Source organism: Gigantopelta aegis, chromosome 11 (assembly GCF_016097555.1).
Source record: "Gigantopelta aegis isolate Gae_Host chromosome 11, Gae_host_genome, whole genome shotgun sequence".
Lineage (NCBI taxonomy): Eukaryota > Metazoa > Mollusca > Gastropoda > Neomphalida > Peltospiridae > Gigantopelta > Gigantopelta aegis.
Genome location: NC_054709.1, coordinates 31,878,732 through 31,900,611, shown reverse-complemented (window position 1 = coordinate 31,900,611; position 21,880 = coordinate 31,878,732). Strand labels below are relative to the sequence as shown.

At 41.2% G+C, this 21,880-nt stretch overlaps 1 protein-coding gene across 5 annotated transcripts in view; it reads left to right on the top strand.

Moving 5' to 3' along the window:
- LOC121385013 overlaps window positions 1-21,880 on the top strand; it is a 35,155-nt gene that overhangs the window by 8,912 nt on the left and 4,363 nt on the right. The window contains exons 1-7 of one of the 5 annotated variants that reach the window (XM_041515548.1): window positions 556-669; window positions 3,023-3,150; window positions 6,085-6,342; window positions 7,247-7,290; window positions 14,426-14,521; window positions 16,743-19,748; window positions 21,354-21,449. In XM_041515548.1, the coding sequence (XP_041371482.1) occupies window positions 629-669; window positions 3,023-3,150; window positions 6,085-6,342; window positions 7,247-7,290; window positions 14,426-14,521; window positions 16,743-19,748; window positions 21,354-21,449 (3,669 nt within the window). In that variant the 5' untranslated portion in view covers window positions 556-628. Of the gene's footprint in view, window positions 1-555; window positions 670-849; window positions 1,632-3,022; window positions 3,151-6,084; window positions 6,343-7,246; window positions 7,291-14,425; window positions 14,522-16,742; window positions 19,749-21,353; window positions 21,450-21,880 lie in introns of those variants that run through there. The other 4 variants (XM_041515549.1, XM_041515545.1, XM_041515546.1 and 1 more) reach the window with 4 other exon arrangements.

Here is a 21,880-nt window from a genome sequence, read left to right as displayed (position 1 = left end):
CGGCCGATCATGTTCAGTCACAGACGACGGCCGATCATATTCTGTCACAGACGACGGACGCACATGTTCTGTCACAGACGACGGCCGATCATGTTCTGTCACAGACGACGGCAGATCATGTTATGTCACAGACGACGGCCGCACATGTTCTGAGATCAGTTAAAGATTATATTACACTGATAACTGAGATCATTTAAAGATTATATTACACTGAGAACTGAGATCAGTTAAAGATTATATTACACAGAGAAGGAAGATCAATTAAAGATTATTTATTAGTATTTCTGCCAGTCGGTTGCCTGCAGGCATTGACTATAGTGCCAATGAAAAGAGTGCATGCCCCTTAACTTTAGTTCTGGCTGTTAGAATCAGAACTGGTTCGAATGACGTTAGTTGTATTACTGCTGTACTAGGTTATGCGAAGTTGAACTCCAATAATTATGGTGTAAACAACAGGGTTGATTCCTGCATCTAGAACTGACTGGAATGTAACTTGAGTTGTCTGTCCACTAAGGTTTAATGGTAGTTGCTTCCCTTTTTTCCCCCCCCCCCCCCCTTGAAGTAAAGCGTTGTAATATTTCAAACTCCAGGGTTGAACTTGTTATTTTATTCATTAGAATCACACCACATGGGTTACTCTTTACTTCTCTTCTACTCTAAGATAGAAAGGTAGATATTTTGTTCTAGTTTAATTACTACACAATTATGTTCATTAATAGCCAGACGGTGACTGTTGGTAGCTGTTGCTGCAGCAATAACTGCCTACAGATCGCTGTGTATAATTATTAACTCTTTCACCACGACAGGCCGGTATACCGGCTAGCGATATCCAGTGCCTCTCAGCACGACAGGCCGGTTTAGCGGCTTGTAACACCTGTTCATATTTGGCGCCGAGTGACGCGTCAATATTATAATTAGACAAAATCTCGCGCGACCATAGCTGCCATGTGACACACTGTAATGGCTGCGCCCATGTTCTAGCGAATTTTGAATGAGTTTTTCCAAGTTTATACTGATATTCTGACTGTAATTAAACATGAACCGAGGTGACGAAATTTCGTCTATTGAAAACAATGGTTGCGATTCAGATGACGGGTTTTCCGATGATGAAATGTGGGATAATATGGACTTTGGTGCATTTGATTTAATCGAGATTGGCGATCGTGAACGAAATGTCATTCAACATGGCAATTTAGAAGAAAATGATACCGATGACGAGTTACAAGATGACTTGCCACTGTTTTACCACGCGCCTGAGTTTACCTGGACACATGAGCCATATTCGGTTACCTGCAGATCAATGTTTACTAAAAAATCTGGGGCCCGTAAAAGTGTTTGACGTCAACACAAACGCCATAGAGTACTTTTCGCTATTTTATTCCAATATAGTGTATGGAAAAATTGTGTAATTTACCAACATGAATGCCAAAAAAAGCATGATACAGATCCTGCTAACAACAATGATGTTTCTGTTGATGAAATGAAAGCTTATTATGGCTTGTTAATTTTGCAAAAGCATTGTAAATATATTTCTAAAATTATAACTGGAATGTTAATTAATTAATTATCCAACAAGAAAAACATTTGTACTTGGGTTTTTTTTAAATTACCAGTCCTACCTACTCAAATAGGTGAGTAATATGCATAGTTTACCTGTAATTACCAGATTTATAACATAACATTTTTAAAGTATTATTTTTTTTATCTGGACAGCCGTCCATTCACCTTTCTGGAAATGTATAACCTATAACTAAAATTAATGATAAAACAAGTAGTTTTATCCTTTAACAAACATGATCATAAATCTGCTATTTAAACTCGGTGTGCAGGGAAGGTCAAGGCTGTAAAACTTAGTGGTGAAAGAGCTAACCTCTGCGTTCAGTAACAGATTGTTCTGTACAGTTATTAACCTCTCTGCGTTCAGTAACAGATCGCTGTGTACTGTTATTAACCTCTCTGCGTTCAGTAACAGATTGTTGTGTACAGTTATTAACCTCTGCGTTCAGTAACAGATCGCTGTGTAGTTATTAACCTCTGCGTTCGGTAACAGATCACTGTGTACTGTTATTAACCTCTTTGCGTTCAGTAACAGATCGCTGTGTATAGTTATTAACCTCCTTGCGTTCAGTAACAGATCGTTATGTAGTTATTAATCTCTGTGTTCAGTAACAGATCGCTGTGTACAGTTAGTAACCTCTCTGCTTTCAGTAACAGATCGCTGTGTACAGTTATTAACCTCTCTGCGTTCAGTAACAGATCGCTGTGTACAGTTATTAACCTCTCCGTTCAGTAACAGATCGCTGTGTACTGTTATTAACCTCTCTGCTTTCAGTAACAGATCGCTGTGTGCAGTTATTAACCTCTCTGCGTTCAGTAACAGATCGCTGTGTACAGCTATTAACCTCTCTACATTCAGTAACAGATCGCTGTGTACAGTTATTAACCTCTCTACTTTCAGTAACAGATCGCTGTGTACAGTTAGTGACCTCTGCTTTCAGTAACAGATCGCTGTGTACAGTTAGTAATCTCTCTGCTTTCAGTAACAGATCGCTGTGTACAGTTATTAACCTCTCTGCGTTCAGTAACAGATCGCTGTGTACAGTTAGTAACCTCTCTGCTTTCAGTAACAGATCGCTGTGTACAGTTAGTAACCTCTCTGCGTTCAGTAACAGATCGCTGTGTACAGTTATTAACCTCTCTGCGTTCAACAACAGATCGCTCTGTACAGTTATTAACCTCTGCGTTCAGTAACAGATAGCTCTGTACAGTTATTAACCTCGACGACTGGAATATCAAAGGCCGTGGTATGTACTAAACTGTCTATGGGATGGTGCATACAAAAGATCCCTTGCTGCTAATCGAAAAAGAGTAGCCCATGAAGTGATGACAGCGGGTTTCCTCCCTCAATATGTGTGGTCCGTAACCATATGTCTGATGCCATATAACCGTAAATACAAACATTTCTCTTTTTTTCTGTAGAATATATTATGTGTTATAATTGATATTTGTTATTGAATTTCAGTGATATCCGTAAACACCAGTTAGAGTGCACCTGCAGATTTCTGGATTTCATCAAAACGGCCACAACTGATTGGGGATTCCTGATGCTTCACAATACCAAGTGCAGTGCCAAGAATATTGAAACGTGTGGTAAGATCTAAACCTAAATTGTACGTGTGTATATGGTGGTCATTATACCTGATCACCAGGGGCCCATTTCACCAAACATCGTAAATTTACATTTGCTACTAGCAGTTATACCGGCCGTGCGTATACACGTGTTTGTAAAAGCTGGAGTATTTTAAAGACAAAAGAAAATGTAATATGTGTTCTTCTAACTATATTTGTTGTACTATAATAGTAATAAGAATATTGTGGTTTAGTCGTAGATTTACGTTTACGTCCAAAACTAGGCTTACAGTGTTTTGTGAAATTGGGCCCTGCAGTTGATGTAAGCACCTCGATATACGGTCGCTCCAGCCAGTGCACCACGACTGGTACATCAAATGCCGTGGTATGTGTTATCTTGTCTATGGAATGGTGCATATAAAAGATCCCTTGCTGCTAATCCAAAAAAAGTACCCAATGAAGTGGCGACAGCGGGTTTGCTCCCTCAATATCTGTGTGGTCTTTAACCATATGTCCGACGTCATATAACTGTAAATAAAATGTGCTAAGTGTGTCGTTAAATAAACAATTTCCTTCCTTCCTGAAGATACGAAGATGGTCAGATGTTGTAAAACTGAGTTACTGTATGAGCCTAAACTATTCTACCTGAATCACAGTGGCCCGTAACCTTTCAATACTGAATTAAAGTTAAAGTTTGTTTTTGCTTAACGACACTACTAGAGCACCTTGATGTATTAATCATCACCTATTAGATGTCACACATTTGGTAAGTTTGGCATATATTCTTAAAGAGGAAACCTACTACACCTATTTCATTAGTAACAAGGAATTTATTTATTTTATGTGCACCATTCCACAGACAGGATAGCATATTATACCAGCCGTCGTGCATTGGCTGGAATGAGATATAGCCCAAAGGGCCCACCAACGGGGGATCGATTCCGAACCACCGACCGTGCATCAGCCAGGTGCTTTACCACTGGGTTAGGTACGCTCTATGACTTGGTTATATTCTGCCCCACACTGTAGGAGCACAACAAATACAGGCTGATCTCCCCTTGTTGTATTTTGATGTGTTTACTACAGGTGTAAAACCAAAAACTAAACCAGCGTCCAGTCAGGGTGACCTCTCCTTGCTATATTTTGATGTTTTTACTACAGGTGTAAAATCAGTGTCCAGTCAGGCTGATATCCCCTTGTTGTATTTTGATGTTTTTACTACAGGTGTAAAACCAGAATCTAAAGCAGTGTCCAGTCAGGCTGATCTCCCGTTGATATATTTTGATTTTTTTTCTACAGGTGTAAAACCAGAATCTAAAGCAGTGTCCAGTCAGGCTGATCTCCCCATGTTATATACTCTTCAAAAAAAGAAACGCAAAAGGGTACAAATGGGTTATAACTCCGATTTTATGTTTCCTACCGGTTCATGCTTTGTGAATATAAGGTCATTGCATGTCCCAAACACATTCCCACGGTTACATTCGATAAAACGCAGCTACTGTACAATAAAGTTCCAAAATGTGAATATTCGCAAAAATGCAGCCACGTGCAAACCATGTCACCACTGCACGTGCGTTGTCTGCACGTGCAACATGAACACCGACAGTATAAAAGTGCAGGGTGTTCGCTTGCCTGGCCTCTGTATCTGGCCGACAGTTGACAATCCAGTACATGCCACGTCTCAGTGAACCGCAGAGAAACAATGCCATCGGCCGACTAGACGCAGGCGAATCCAGAACGGCCGTTGCCAGGGCATTCCATGTGTCCCCAAGCACCATCTCCAGACTGGGGGACCGTTACCAGCAACATGGATCAACACGTGACCTCCCTAGATCCGGTCGACCACGGGTCACTACCCCCGGGCAGGACCGCTACATCCGGGTACGCCACCTTCGGGAACGATTGACTACTGCCACCTCCACAGCCGCAGCAATACCAGGTTTGCGCAGGATATCCGACCAGACCGTACGGAACCGCCTACGTGAGGTAGGAATTCATGCCAGACGTCCAGTTCGAGGTGTCATCTTAACACCACAACACCGTCGACTCCGACTGCAGTGGTGCCAGATTCATCGACAATGGCCTCAACTGCGATGGAGACAGGTGTGGTTCAGTGACGAGTCCCGATTTCTGCTCCGACGTCATGATGGAAGATGTCGCGTGTATAGGCGTCGTGGTGAACGTTATGCGGCAAACTGCGTGCAGGAAGTGGACAGATTCTGCGGGGGTAGTGTCATGGTGTGGGCAGCCATCTCATACACTGGCAGAACTGACCTGGTCCACGTGCAGGGCAACCTGAATGCACAGGGCTACATTGACCAGATCCTCCGGCCACACATCGTTCCAGTTATGGCCAACGCCAACGCAGTGTTCCAACATGACAACGCCAGGCCTCACACAGCACGTCTCACAACGGCTTTCCTACAGAACAACAACATTAATGTCCTTCCTTGGCCATCGATATCACCGGATTTGAACCCAATTGAGAATCTATGGGACGAGTTGGACCGACGCCTCCGACAGCGACAACCACAGCCCCATACCCTGCCCGAGCTGGCAACATTTGGTAATTATCGGACTCACCAATCAATAATTAAATCAATGTGGTTTTGCGTTTCTTCTTTTGAAGAGTATATATTGATGTTTTTACTACAGGTGTATAACCAGAAACTAGACAAGCGTCCAGTCTGGGTGATCTCCCCTTGATATATTTTAATGTTTTTACTACAGGTGTAAAACCAGAAACTAGACCAGCGTCCAGTCTGGGTGATCTCTCCTTGATATATTTTGATGTTTTTACTACAGGTGTAAAACCAGAAACTAGACCAGCGTCCAGTCTGGGTGATCTCCCCTTGATATATTTTAATGTTTTTACTACAGGTGTAAAACCAGAAACTAGACCAGCGTCCAGTCTGGGTGATCTCTCCTTGATATATTTTGATGTTTTTACTACAGGTGTGAAACCAGAAACTAAACCAGCGTCCAGACTAGGTGTCCCCGTCTATGCATTGTTTGGTGGACAGGTCTTTGATGTGACGTCTCGTGACTTGAAGGCTCAGTTGATCAGTATGGATAAGCAACAGAGAAGAGTCATCAAGGCTCTGGCAAGTCCACTTGTGAGACTCGAGTTCAATGCCGCTCGAAAGACTGAGTTTGAGAAAAACATCGCTGATGCAGAAACTTTGTCTGCCATGGTGTCGAAGCTAGATACTGGTAAGCGCTCGCCACAGGTCAATTGAATGGGGGTGATCACCTCGAAACCCCCCCCCCCCCCCCCCCCCCCCCCCCCCCCCCCCTGAAATGTCCCTGCTGTCCGTTACTCGTATTTCCTAATTTCTCGCTCCAGCCAGTGTACCACGACTGGTATATTAAAGGCCGTGGTATGTGTTATCCTGTCTGTGGGATAATGCATATAAAAGATTCCTTGCTGCTAATCGAAAAGATTAGCCCACGAAGTGGCGACAGCGATTTCCTCTTTCAATATCTGTGTGGTCCTTAACCACATGTCCGACGACCTCACAGACCACTTCTTACTTACAATCCTATAGCCAGCATTTCTTTCAATTTTAGAAAATTTAGTGTTGTTTCACATGAAATATGGGTACTTTCATTTTTAATTGATGATTGTCTGTTATTTCTTTTACGTTCATCGGGTATGAACCCAAAACAGTCATCCGCAAACTGTGGCTTTTCACACGTAAGTTTGCACATGACGTTTTTGGTTTATACCCAGATGAACATAAAAGAACTAACAGACAGTCCTTAAAATTAAATTTAAAACAATAATAACACTAAAATTTCATATTTTATTTTGAATAATGTGTGTGTTCATGAACAATAATACTCTCATACTCTCTGTCTGTCTGTCTCTCTCTCTCTGTCTCTCTCTCTCTCTCTCTCTCTCTCTCTCTCTCTCTCTCTGTCTGTCTGTCTGTCTGTCTGTCTGTCTGTCTGTCTGTCTGTCTGTCTGTCTCTCTCTCTCTCTCTGTCTGTCTCTCTCTCTCTCTCTCTCTCTCTCTCTTTCTCTCATAAAGGGACATAATTTGTGATATTTAGAACTTTGTTTCTGTTTTGTTTGTGCACTTCTCACATCGGTATGTTTTTCATTTTTAAACAGGTGAATTGTTCAACAGTTCTCAGACCTATGAAGTGATTGAAGAGGTATGCGATAAAACAACAGAACTACGTACTTTCACATGGTTACGGGACGATTCGAACCCGATGTGTTTCGTCCTTAGACGTTTCTTACTCACTACCGTTGTATGACTTAGACGTTTCGTACCCTGGTCATTTAGTACACATTTTATGTTGAATTATTTTTGTATATTGCTTGGTCTGTCTTGTGTGTTTGCTTGAGGGATTGTAACTTAATTCCCCAGGGTTTAAAAATACTTATCATATACATAGCAATGAAATATGTAGATCTACAGAAAGCATAAACGTGATATCCGGTTAAAAGTCATATTTTCACTCTATTTTAGCTATAGTGAAAATATAGAAATCGTATTTACCTTTTGTCATAAAAGTTCATGATTAAATGATCTCCCTTTGTCTCCATTTTGTGGGGTTTTTTGTAGGATTGCTTGGTCAGGTATGTTTGCACAGCAGTATTATTAAATATATGTTAATTTAATAATTAAATAGAGATAATTTTTATTTAAATTTCTTTTAAAAAGTATATGGAAAAGTTCCATTGGAAGAAATATATCATGGCGTTACATGTTTTCGATAGGATAAGCGAAATATATTAAGCAAAAGCGAACGATATTGTCAAAAATTAGGAAAGATGAATATAATAAATAGACCATTTACATTTACCCCATGCTTTTATTAATCAGTATTTAATATACAACTATGTATTTCACATATCACGCAACAATTTTCCTACTTTATTAGTGCCCGAGTTCATTAAAAAAAATGTATTTTAAAACAAACAGAATAAAATACACTTTACTTATACTACACTAATATTAAAATTATATTAAAATTACGCATACCAAAGTAACCTTTCAGTTTGGTAACATATAATTTTCGTGATGTAATAACTATATAAATAGTCTTTTAAAATGCAAAATATGGTTTTCGAACTGTGTACTAAAAACGTGTCCTAAACGATATGGGGACGGAAATGTCTAGGGTATAAAATAGTAGTGAGTACGAAACGTCCAGGGGCGAAACAGATGGGGTAAAAAAAACGTCCAGGGACGCAACAGATGGCGTACAAAACGTCCAAGGATGAAACACATCGGGTACGAACCGTCCAGGGACAAAACAGCTGGGTTACAAAACGTCCAGGGCCGAAACAGATCGGGTACGAAACGTCTAGGGACGAAGCTGAGATCGGGCTCGCAACGTTCCGTAACCATTTCGCATGACGTTGTTATACAGTTAGTGTTTCACTTTTAACGTGTGGATGTTGATATTTTTACGATGTAATGCGTGTGTTGTGAAACCTGATTGCATAATGTTAATATTTAAGATATCCATTGAAATCATGTCTTTCATTTAATTTCATTGCAACCCATTTTCGTGCCTATATCCAATTAACGCTGTCCTGGGCACACACGTCGTTTATCTGGTCTGTCTGTCTGTCCAGGACAATGGGTTAGCTGTTAGTGGTTAGTGAGAGAAATAGGATGTAGTGGTCTTAGACCTACCCAGTGAGTCGTTAACACTCGCTTGGGTGGAAGCCGGTACCGGGCTTTGAACACAGTACCTACCAGCCTTATGTTCGATGGCTTAACCACAACACCATCGAGGCCGGTTTGTCTTTCAATATCAAAGTGGTTCTATCACCCGACATTGTAATGTACGAGTTTTACTGGGGCCGTTACAAATGGCATTGTGTCCCACGGGTTGGAATTGCCTTAGCCTATCTGTACCTCACAACGGTGATTGATTATATTTCTTGCCCACTTAATTGTAACCAAAAATGTCTGAACTAGTCCTAGGTTTGTTTATTATCGACCCATTCATAACACTTTGCCTACAATCTCATTCAATCCCAAATATAGTCCACATTATGCAACGAAAAATATTTAATGACCAATATAACGTTGAAAATATTAATTTCCTAAATTAGTTTTTTAAAACAATGATTCAACCGTAAAATGACAATTTTGCGAATTTAAGTAATTCAGCAGAATTATAATTAATCTCTGTTACATTCATTACAACGTAACGTCACCCCATTGGTCCAGACGTAGCAACAGGAGTTTGTTAATTTTTACGATGAACAGAAAAAATTACGTCGTCGGGGAACGTCATATCTGATGACGACATTTTATATGGGCAAGTTGTCTTATTGAGTGTTATTGTTTATGAGTAAAACATAATTCAAAATAAAGTATGACGTTTAAGTGTTATTATTCGTCTGTATCATTCAAATTTAATTATAAGTATTGTCTGTTATTTCTTTTACGTTCATCTGTGTATGAAAAATACAAAATTCATCCGCAAACTTGAGTGAGAACGGCTTCGCTGATTCACTCAGTTTGCGGATGATTTTTTTGTTGTTGTTCATACCCTGATGAATGTAAAACAAATAACAGACAATCCGTAAATGAAAAACACGAGTTATGATGTCAGTCATTGTATAACAGGAGTTATGACGTCAGAAATATGTAGAAATTGTCTAACCGTAGGGTCAGACATATCTTTCTCTTATCCTCCGGTATATAGGACTATGTAGAAATTGTCTAACCGTAGGGTCAGACATATCTTTCTCTTATCCTCAGGTATATAGGACAGTGTAATCCCATCAAATAAATTTCATCCTACATGGGGTATCACGTGCTTGTGACGTCGTTTGGTTACACAAGGTGATATCATTTCAAGATGGTGATATTAGGTCATAAAACAATACTTTTGAATCAATATTTTGTTACTAAAACGTTCATTATAAAAGCTATATTGTTAATATTTACTGTTAAATTATATTTATGATGTTAGTGAAGTGTTAAATTATATTTATGATGCCAGTGAGTGTTAAATTATATGTATGGTGTTAGTGAGTGTTAAATTATATTTATGTCAGTGAGTGTTAAATTATATGTATGGTGTTAGTAAGTGTCGAATTATATTTATGATGTTAGTGAGTGTTAAATTATATTTATGATGTTAGTGAAGTGTTAAATTATATTTATGATGTTAGTGAAGTGTTAAATTATATTTATGATGTTAGTGAAGTGTTAAATTATATGTATGGTGTTAGTGAGTGTTAAATTATATTTATGTCAGTGAGTGTTAAATTATATGTATGGTGTTAGTAAGTGTCGAATTATATTTATGATGTTAGTGAGTGTTAAATTATATTTATGATGTTAGTGAGTGTTAAATTATATTTAACTCATGAAACAAATAAGGCATCAGGAGAAAAATAGAGGCCTGCCTTGAATAGAAGCCTGCCACGATTAGAACCCGGGTCTCAGAGTATCACTACAAAATAGAGGCCTGCCTTGAATAGAAGCCTGCCTCGATTAGAATCCGGGTCTCAGAGTATCACTACAAAACAGAGGCCTGCCTTGAATAGAAGCCTGCCTCGATTAGAGGCCGGGTCTCAGAGCATCACTACAAAACAGGCCTGCTTTTGAATAGAAGCCGGCCTTCTATAAAGGCCAGCTTCTGCTACTGTAACTTTGTCAGGTTAATGGCCACACTATACTCCTCATTCGCGTTCTCTGACGTCAAAAGTTAATATACAAATATAGTGAGAATAACAGGGAAAGAAGAAGCTAGGTGTGTGTAAGCCTACATTAGAAGATGTTACAACAAGGCTATGTTAGAAAGGTTTGCATGAGAGAAACAAAATGGAAGTCTGCCTTGTATAGAGACCTGCCTTAAAAAGAGGCCTGGGCCTGTGCTTATAAAACTTAAAGTCTAGACTTTAATCAAGTCCAGACTTTAACGTAATGCTATTTGAATGGCGTTGCCATGACGTTAAAGGCTGGACTTTATTAAAGTCTAGACCTTAAGGTTTGTAACCACGGGGCCAGGTCTTGGAGGGATGCGAAAACAATAGAAGCTTGCCTTCTATAGAGACATGCCTTGAAAAGAGGCCTGGTTTTGAAGCGATGTGAATTTTTTTTAGAAGCCTGCCTTGTAAAGAGACCTGCCTTGTAAAGAGACCTGCTTTGTATAGAGACCTGCTTTGTATAGAGACCTGCCTTGTATAGAAACCTGCCTTGTATAGAAACCTGCCTTGTATAGACATGCCTTGTATAGAGTCATGCCTTGAAAAGAGACATGCCTTGTATAGAGACCTGTCTTGAAAAGAGGCCTGGTCTGGGAGCGACGTCACACAAATAGAAGCCTGTCTTGTATAAAGACATGCCTTGTGAAGAGACATGCCTTGTGTAGAGACCTGTCTTGAAAAGAGGCCTGGTCTAGGAGCAACGTGAAAAAACATAGAAGCCTGCTTTGTATAGAGACCTGCCTTGAAAAGAGGCCTGGTTTTGAAGCGATGTGAAAAAAAATAGAAGCCTGCCTTGTAAAGAGACCTGCCTTGTAAAGAGACCTGCCTTGTATAGAGACATGCCTTGTATAGAGACATGCCTTGTATAGAGACCTGCCTTGAAAAGAGACATGCCTTGTATAGAGACCTGTCTTGAAAAGAGGCCTGATCTGGGAGCGACGTCACGCAAATAGAAGCCTGTCTTGTATAGAGACATGCCTTGTATAGAGACATGCCTTGTATAGAGACATGCCTTGTATAGAGACCTGTCTTGAAAAGAGGCCTGGTCTGAGAGCGGCGTGAAAAAACATAGAAGCCTGCTTTGTATAGAGACCTGCCTTGAAAAGAGGTCTGGTTTTGAAGCGATGTGAAAAAATATAGAATCCTGCCTTGTACAGAGACCTGCCTTGTACAGAGGCCTGCCTTGTACAGAGACCTGCCTTGTAAAGAGACCTGCCTTGTATAGAGACCTGCCTTGTATAGAGGCCTGCCTTGTACAGAGACCTGCCTTGTAAAGAGACCTGCCTTGTACAGAGACCTGCCTTGTACAGAGACCTGCCTTGTATAGAGACCTGCCTTGTATAGAGACATGCCTTGAAAAGAGACATGCCTTGTATAGAGACATGCCTTGTATAGAGACATGCCTTGTATAGAGACATGCCTTGTAAAGAGACCTGCCTTGTATAGCGACCTGCCTTGTAAAGAGACCTGCCTTGTATAGAGACCTGCCTTGAAAAGAGACATGCCTTGTATAGCGACCTGCCTTGAAAAGAGACATGCCTTGTATAGAGACCTGTCTTGAAAAGAGGCCTGGTCTGGGAGCAACGTCACACAAATAGAAGCCTGCCTTGTATAGAGACATGCCTTGTATAGAGACATGCCTTGTATAGAGACCTGCCTTGTATAGAGACCTGCCTTGAAAAGAGACATGCCTTGTATAGAGACCTGGTCTGGGAGCGACGTCACACAAATAGAAGCCTGCCTTGTATAGAGACATGCCTTGTATAGAGACCTGTCTTGAAAAGAGGCCTGGTCTGGGAGCGACGTCACACAAATAGAAGCCTGCCTTGTATAGAGACATGCCTTGTATAGAGACATGCCTTGTATTGAGACCTGTCTTGAAAAGAGGCCTGGTTTTGAAGTGATGTGAAAACAAATAGAAGCCTGCCTTGTAAAGAGACCTGCCTTGTATAGAGACCTGCCTTGTACAGAGGCCTGCCTTGTACAGAGGCCTGCCTTGTACAGAGGCCTGCCTTGTACAGAGGCCTGCCTTGTATAGAGACCTGCCTTGTATAGAGACATGCCTTGAAAAGAGACATGCCTTGTATAGAGACCTGCCTTGAAAAGAGACCTGTCTTGAAAAGAGGCATGGTCTGGGAGCGACGTCACACAAATAGAAGCCTGCCTTGTATAGAGACCTGCCTTGTATAGAGACCTGCCTTGTACAGAGACCTGCCTTGTAAAGATACCTGGCTTGTATAGAGACCTGCCTTGTACAGAGGCCTGCCTTGTATAGAGACCTGCCTTGTAAAGAGACATGCCTTGTATAGAGACCTGTCTTGAAAAGAGGCCTGGTCTGGGAGCGACGTCACGCAAATAGAAGCCTGCCTTGTATAGAGACCTGCCTTGTATAGAGACCTGTCTTGTACAGAGACCTGCCTTGTATAGAGACCTGCCTTGTATAGAGACCTGCCTTGTATAGAGACCTGTCTTGTACAGAGACCTGCCTTGTATAGAGACCTGCCTTGTATAGAGACCTGCCTTGTATAGAGACCTGTCTTGAAAAGAGGCCTGGTCTGGGAGCGACGTCACACAAATAGAATCCTGCCTTGTATAGAGACCTGCCTTGTATAGAGACCTGTCTTGTACAGAGACCTGCCTTGTATAGAGACCTGCCTTGTATAGAGACCTGCCTTGAAAAGAGGCCTGGTCTGGGAGTGACGTCACGCAAATAGAAGCCTGCCTTGTATAGAGACCTGCCTTGTATAGAGACATGTCTTGTATAGAGACCTGCCTTGTAAAGAGACATGCCTTGTATAGAGACCTGCCTTGTATAGAGACATGCCTTGTAAAGAGACCTGCCTTGTATAGAGACATGTCTTGTATAGAGACCTGCCTTGTATAGAGACATGCCTTGTATAGAGACCTGTCTTGAAAAGAGGCCTGTTCTGGGAGCGATGTGAAAAAGCATAGACGCCTGCCTTGTATAGAGACCTGCCTTGCAAAGAGACCTGCCTTGTATAGAGACCTGTTGAAAAGAGGCCTGGTCTTGGAGCGACGTGAAAAAACATAGAAGCCTGCTTTGTATAGAGAACTGCCTTGTAAAGAGACCTGCCTTGAAAAGAGGCCTGGTCTGGGAGCGACGTGAAAAAACATAGAAGCCTGCCTTGTATAGAGACCTGGTCTTGAAGCGACATGAATTTTTTGTTAGAAGACTAGGTTTCTATTCAATGATTTATGGAACATGCTTATGTAATGGGATGTTACTGTCTTCTTTCCAGAATAAGAGGGCAAGACGTAGGCCAGTGGTAAAGCGCTCGCTTGGTGAGCGGTCGGTTTGTGATCGATCGCTGTCAGTGGGCCCACTGGGCTATTTCTCGCTCCGGCCAGTGCACCACGACTGGTACATCAAAAGCCGTGGTATGTGCTATCCTGTCATGGGGATTTTGCATATGGAGGATCCCTTGTGCTAATCGAAAAGAGTAGCCCATGAAGTGGCGACAGCGGGTTTCCTCCCTCGGTGTATGTGTGGTAATTGGCCATATGTCCGACGCTATATAACCGTAAACAAAATGTGTTGAGTGCGTTGTTAAATAAAACATTTCCTTCCTTCCTTCTTTCCAGAATAAGGCCTACACACCGTTGCAAAGAGAAATATTTTACTTCATCATCTTCCATGCTGCGGTGATGTGTCTCTTTATAATTCTTATTATAGGCAAGGTAAGTAGAATTTAATTAGCTGGCATAAAATAATTAATGTTTCTATACCAGGCCTTTCCCCATATTTGTTTAAGGCGCTGACATTTCCGTTATGAGTTTAATCCAATGTGGGGTTGGGGTAGTGGGTTCAAAATACGTTTTAGTGTTTGCCTTCAACCAGCAAATTATGTGGGGTTTTGTTTGTTTTTTTAGGGTTTATTTTATATTTCTTTAATTATTTTTATTCATTTTATATTATTTATTTTATTTTATTATTATAATTATTACTTTATATTTATTACGTTATCATTCTGTTCGTACCGTGTTTAAATAATACTGTTTGAAAAATATATATCTAACTATTACAAATATAATCAGTGTGTAGCACAGTCATCGTTGTATTCCATCAGAATATACCGGCCTCGGTGGCATCGTGGTTAGGCCGTCGGTCTACAGGCTGGTAGGTACTGGGTTCGGATCCCAGTCGAGGCATGGGATTTTTAATCCAGATACCGACTCCAAACCCTGAGTGAGTGCTCCGCAAGGCTCAATGGGTAGGTGTAAACCACTTGCACCGACCAGTGATCCATAACTGGTTAAACAAAGTCCATGGTTTGTGCTATCCTGCCTGTGGGAAGCGCAAATAAAAGATCCCTTGCTGCTAATCGGAAAGAGTAGCCTATGTAGTGGCAATAGCAGGTTTCCTCTCCAAATCTGTGTGGTCCTTAACCATATGTCTGACGCCATATAACCGTAAATAAAATGTGTTGAGTGCGTCGTTAAATAAAACATTTCTTTCTTTCGTTCTTTCCATCAGAATATATTACTCTCACTAGGATCACGTTTGTAAGACTTAAATTGTGTCTCTGTGTGTGTGTGTGTTTGTGTGCGTGTGCTGGTGTGTGTGTGTGTGTGCGCAGGTGTGTGTGTGTGTGTATATATATATATATATATATATATATATATATATATATATATATTCAGTAAATGAAGTAGATCAGTAAACAGGCGGTAAGCCTATATCAATGTCTCTCCACGAGACGCCATATAACCGTAAATAAAATGTGTTGAGTGCGTCGTTAAATAAAACATTTCTTTCTTTCGTTCTTTCCATCAGAATATATTACTCTCACTAGGATCACGTTTGTAAGACTTAAATTGTGTCTCTGTGTGTGTGTGTGTTTGTGTGCGTGTGCTGGCGTGTGTATGTGTGTGTGTGCGCAGGTGTGTGTGTGTGTGTGTATATATATATATATATATATATATATATATATATATTCAGTAAATGAAGTAGATCAGTAAACAGGCGGTAAGCCTATATCAATGTCTCTCCACGAGATGATGTTACATACTGCAGACATTTCAATTAATGACATAAAACATTAAACAAATATAATTTCAACCATTACATACAAACTAAATACTGGGTTGGATTTAAACATATAATACATGTAATTGGACCAAGCCAGGAACTCGCGCATATATACATGAGCTAGCTAGCGCGCGCTCTCTCTCTCTCTCTCTCTCTCTCTCTCTCTCTCTCTCTCTCTCTCTCTCTCTATATATATATATATAGTCTGTTACTGTTTTTGTCTTCTGGTAGCAGTCAGCATTGACTGTTACTGTGTATGTCTTCTGGTAGCAGTCAACATTGGCTGTTACTGTTTATGTCTTCTGGTAGCAGTCAGCATTGACTGTTACTGTGTATGTCTTCTGGTAGCAGTCAACATTGGCTGTTACTGTTTATGTTTTCTGGTAGCAGTCAGCATTGACTGTTACTGTGTGTGTCTTCTGGTAGCAGTACTGTGTATGTCTTCTGGTAGCAGTCAACATTGGCTGTTACTGTTTATGTCTTCTGGTAGCAGTTAGCATTGACTGTTACTGTGTATGTCTTCTGGTAGCAGTCAGCATTGGCTGTTACTGTTTATGTTTTCTGGTAGCAGTCAGCATTGACTGTTACTGTGTGTGTCTTCTGGTAGCAGTACTGTGTATGTCTTCTGGTAGCAGTCGGCATTGATTGTTGCTGTGTGTGTCTTCTGGTAGCAGTCAGCATTGGCTGTTACTGTGTATGTCTTCTGGTAGCAGTCAGTATTGACTGTTACTGTGTATGTCTTCTGGTAGCAGTCAGCATTGGCTGTTACTATGTATGTCTTCTGGTAGCAATCGGCATTGATTGTTGCTGTGTATGTTGTCCCTTGTTTGTCTCCATCAGCATTTAATAATAATATTATATTTATTTTAGAACCAAAACAGTACAACCGTTTCAGAAACAAATACCAGTGTGCGACCAGCAGGCAGTGGCGTGAGACCGACGAAACACGCCAGTACTTCGAAAGCAAACGTCAGTGCCATGCCGTTGCAGGGAGAACCAAACAGTCCTCAGCTGTTTAAGCAGATGGAGAAGTATTCACACGAACCTGGTTATGGTACCTTAGAACTAACTGGCCATGGTACGAAAAAATCGCAGAACATCGGGCAGCTGCAAGGGCTGAGCAGGGAGCTGCAGAGTGAGATGGACAGCGTGCTGAATCACCACGGAAAGAGTCACAAGAAGAAAGGAAAGGAACCTAGCAACAGAGGTCAAAGTAAGGCGGACATGTACTTCCAGGAATGTGAACTTATTGGTGTGGTGGATGATGTCGGCGACAAGGAGGATGAGTCGGTGGAAACGATCCACCAAGAAGCCGATGGCCGTCCGCTGGATACGAACCAGGACAGGTCTCTGCAGGATCTGTACTTCCAGGCACCGGACATCGACGTGCTGTATGAAACTTCGTACCAGTACCTGCAGGAGGTCAACAAGGGACATCAGGTGAACACATTAGACAGGCTCATCGAAGATCTAAAGAGCACGTTTTCGCACGGTAAGAAACGAAACCGGTATGTGGTAGTGCCCAGCTACAGGCTGCATGATTCAAAGTTGGACAAACACCCGCCAACAACACCTTCCGCTGAAGTGCCAGGTGAAAAATCTGAATATGCAATAAAATCCGATGATGAACCTGAAAAATTAGGTCGTGATGAACAGCGAAGCAAATGCTTGAAGAAATCGAAAAATGAGCACCTGAGTGAAAAGTCAGTAAATCGTGGTTTCGTGCCAGATAACGAGATTGAGTACAATGAGGAATTGCACACGTACCATCAGGAAATGGATCTCGGGCAACCTGATCTTGAACTACAGACCCTCAATTCTGAACCACAAAGTGAATCGCTGAGTAAAACATGCGTACACTGCATGGGTAAAGAGAAGCACAGAGTGGGGGAGCGGAAGGCAAATAGGTCTAGATGCACACCGTCCGCCAGATGGCAGGATAAGACTGGCAAAGAGCCAAAGAGATCTCTTCAAGAGTACGTGTCTGCACTGAGAGATAGCGGCCCGATAAAGTACACGTTCTTGAATGACGATGATGACACTGACGTGGAGGACGCAGGGTCAGATGGTGACGATTGTCAGGATAGGAACTACATGCAAGAACCTGATAAGAAAGCAGTAAAGTGTACATTCCTACATTATCACAATTGTGGTGCACATCGAAAGAAATCTGAAAACGTATCACAGGAATTGGGTGGCAAGCTGTCAAAAACGAAGTCAACGAAACACGGGCTGGTATCCTGTCTCAGACAACAGGATCGAAACTCGGACAGATACCGGCAAGGGTCAGATATGCAACTTCTCGGTTCGAAAACAGACAAGTGTAGGCACGTGTCTGATAATGGGCAACAGTCTGATACTGAAAAGCAAGACACAAAGTCAAACCAATGTGTTCAATACTCCGACACCCAAATGCAGTGTGAGAAGTCTCATAAACACCTTCGAAAGTCTAATACTGAAGATCAGCTACAGAAATCGGATACAAATCTGCAGAAATCTGCTACCAAACTGCAAGCTAGGAAATCAGTCAACTCCCTGCAAAAATCTGATACTGAAGTACAAGCGAAACAATTAGACAGGTACTCACAAGAGTCCGGCACTGAACTACAAGTCACGAAATCAGACAGGTGCGGGGATAAGTGTGATACTGCACTGCAGGATAAGCCGCCGGAATCTCATAGCAATGTACTGTATGACAACTCAGAACAACACTCCCATAAACCGGGCGGCAGACCTCGCAGAATGAAGAAATACAAATACAAGTTCATACCGTGCTATAAACCGCATGTCGTGCACTCGAATGAATACCAACCGAGATCTGAGAGTGTCCTGCAGGACACGGAAGCAGACGTGTATCTGCAAGAATCCTACCACAAACTGCAAGAGAGAATATCCGAGCCAGAGGAGCTAGAGGTCGCAACTGAACTGCAACATAAGAAAGCAGATGGATTATGTGAAGAATCTGATACCATGCTGCAAGATTGGAAACCAAAAACATATCTGCAAGAACTGGCTAGGAGAAACCGTAAGAAGATATCGTTAAAATACGTTTACCAGGTAAAATCGAATACTGAACTGGAATATAAGGAATTAGACAAGTTTCGTCAAGACTCTAAAACAGAACTGGTAACTAAGATGTCCGACAGGTTTCTTCAAGAGTCTCAGATGGAATTGATAACTCAGAAATCAGACAAGTGTTCTAAGGAGTCTAAGATGGACTTGGTAACTCAGAAATCAGACAAGTGTTCTAAGGAGTCTAAGATGGACTTGGTAACTCAGAATTCAGACAAGTGTTCTAAGGAGTCTAAGATGGACTTGGTAACTCAGAATTCAGACAAGTGTTCTAAGGAGTCTAAGATGGACTTGGTAACTCAGAAATCAGACAAGTGTTCCAAGGAGTCTAAGATGGACTTGGTAACTCAGAATTCAGACAAGTGTTCCAAGGAGTCTGAGATGGACTTGGTAACTCAGAAATCAGACAGTTTTCTTCAAGAATCTAAGACAGGACTGGTTTCTAACATATCAGACCAGTTTCTTCAAGAGTCTAGTACAGAACTGGTTTCTAACATGTCAGACAAGTTTCTTCCAGAGTCTGAGACAGAACAGTTAACTACCATATCAGACCAGTTTCTTCCAGAGTCTGAGGTGGAATTGATAAGTCAGAAATCGGAGAGCATCTTTCCCGATTCTGATCCTGACTGGCAAGACAGGGAATGGGAGATTTGCTTGGATGAGTCTGACATTGAGTGGCAAGATGACAAGTTGGACAAAGAGCTTCAGGGATGTGATTACACAGGGCAGGAGGAGAAGGCGGACAAAGATCTTGAGGAACTCCATAGCATACAGCACATGGAACAAACTGACAACACATATGATGTAAGTAGCTCTTCGTGTTTTTGTACAGGTATGTAGCTCAGTGGTAGATCGCTTGCCCGATGTGTGATGGGTCGTGGGATCAATTCCCTTCTTGGCCTCAGTGGGTTCTTCGTGTTCTCACTATAGCTCCATAGATTAGCAGGGCTCGAAATAGCGGTCTGCAAAAAGCAGTACATTTTTATAAAACCTAGCCGGTAACATGCGGCTCAAACTCCTATCTGCAGAATATCAATTGACATATAGACCGCAAATATAAATACTACCATCCCTAACTCTTAAAGTTTGTTTAGTTTAATGACACATTGATTAATTAATCGTCGGCTATTGGATCTCAAACGTTTGATAATTCTGACTCGTAGTCATCGGAGGCAACTCGCTACATTTTTCCTAATGTAGCAAGGGATCTTTTATATGCACTTTCCCACAGACAGAAAAGCACATACCACGGCCGTTGTCCAGTTGTGCACTGGTTGGAATGAGAAAAAACCCAATCAGTTGAATGGATCCATCGAGGTGGTTAGATCCTGTGATGCAAGCACCGCAAGCGAGCATTCAACCGATTGAGCCAACCCCCACCTCCACCCTCACTCAACCCCAAACCCTTAAAGTGAATTTTTAAAAATGGGGGTCGAGCTGTTCATTTCAGAGATAACGGGTAGCGTCTATGACTACCCTAATTCCGCACAAAATTTGAGTACTGTTTCAAGCACAAGTCTACTTGACACAGCAGTAGTAGATGACATAAAATTGCATACATATTTTGCCCAGATGAAACGATTTTTGTTTAATATATAGCTAACACACTCACATTTATCACCAATCACAAATCTTGTGGTGTTAAGTTCTCTATCAAAAGTTGGGTGCACCTCGAACTTTGACCCAGGTGCAAGCTATTTGGTTTAGTACTACATATAGTCTCAGCGTACTGCATTATCGATTACTTTAGGTGAGAATGCATAGCGCTTGGCTGTTACAGCATTTTGTCTTCACCCCTGCATTACACTACACAATTTGATGGCAATTTGTAAAGAAACTTTTTTATTTCCATAATTGTTTCTTATAAAAAGATGTTATATGCTTTTAGAAGTTAATAATATGTTATTATATGAGTATAACCATTATCCTGTATGTAATTGCATGCCAATGTATCGGTTCCGTTTTGCCGCAAACTATAATGCACGCCCATAACTTATTCCTATTTAACCCTTTCACTGCATGCACTTTTACAATCTGTATTAATTTACATGTTGTTTAAGGGCGGGACGTAGCTCAGTGGTACAGCGCTTGCCTGATGCGCGGTCGGTCTGGGATCGATCCCCGTCGGTGGACCCATTGTGCTATTTCTCGTTCCAGCCAGTGCTCCACGACTGGTGTAACAAAGGCCATGGTATGTACTATCCTGTCTGTGGGATGTTACATATAAAAGATCCCTTGCTGCTAATCGAAAAGAGTAGCCTATGAAGTGGCGACAGCGGGTTTTCTGTCTCAATATCTGTGTGGTTCTTAACCATATGTCCAACGCCATATAAACCGTAAATAAAATGTGTTGAGTGCGCCGTTAAATAAAACATTTCCTTCCTCCCCTTAAATGTTGTTTTGTTTCAGGAAGCGAAACCTGGAACTTCAACCCAGGGTATTGAGGAAATGTATTCAAAACGAAAAGTCTTGGCAAGGTATTATCGAAGAAAGATGATTTCTAATGTAAGTAATTAAAAAAAGTAGTCAGGAAATTCTGAAATGACTATATATTGAAAATTCCGCGAAGAATAGCATTGACAAGATATTAACGAAGAACGTCATTACTATAGTTCGTCTGTTATTCTTTTCACATGCATGTGGATACGAACAAAAAGATTAACTGTAAACTGTGTAAATCGGCAAAGCAGTTCACACATAAGTTTGAGGATGAGTTTATGTTGCACATACTCCGATGAACGTAAAAAACACATAATGCATAAGAGGCTATTTCATATTTTTATCGAATACGATTTTTATGTCAACGGGTGATGTGTTAAAACCATCACCAGTTGACATAAACATTGTATTCGAAAAAACCCCACCATGAAATGGTCTATTTATTATATTCATCTTTCTTAATTTTTCTTAATTTTTAAATTATATGCTATCGAAAA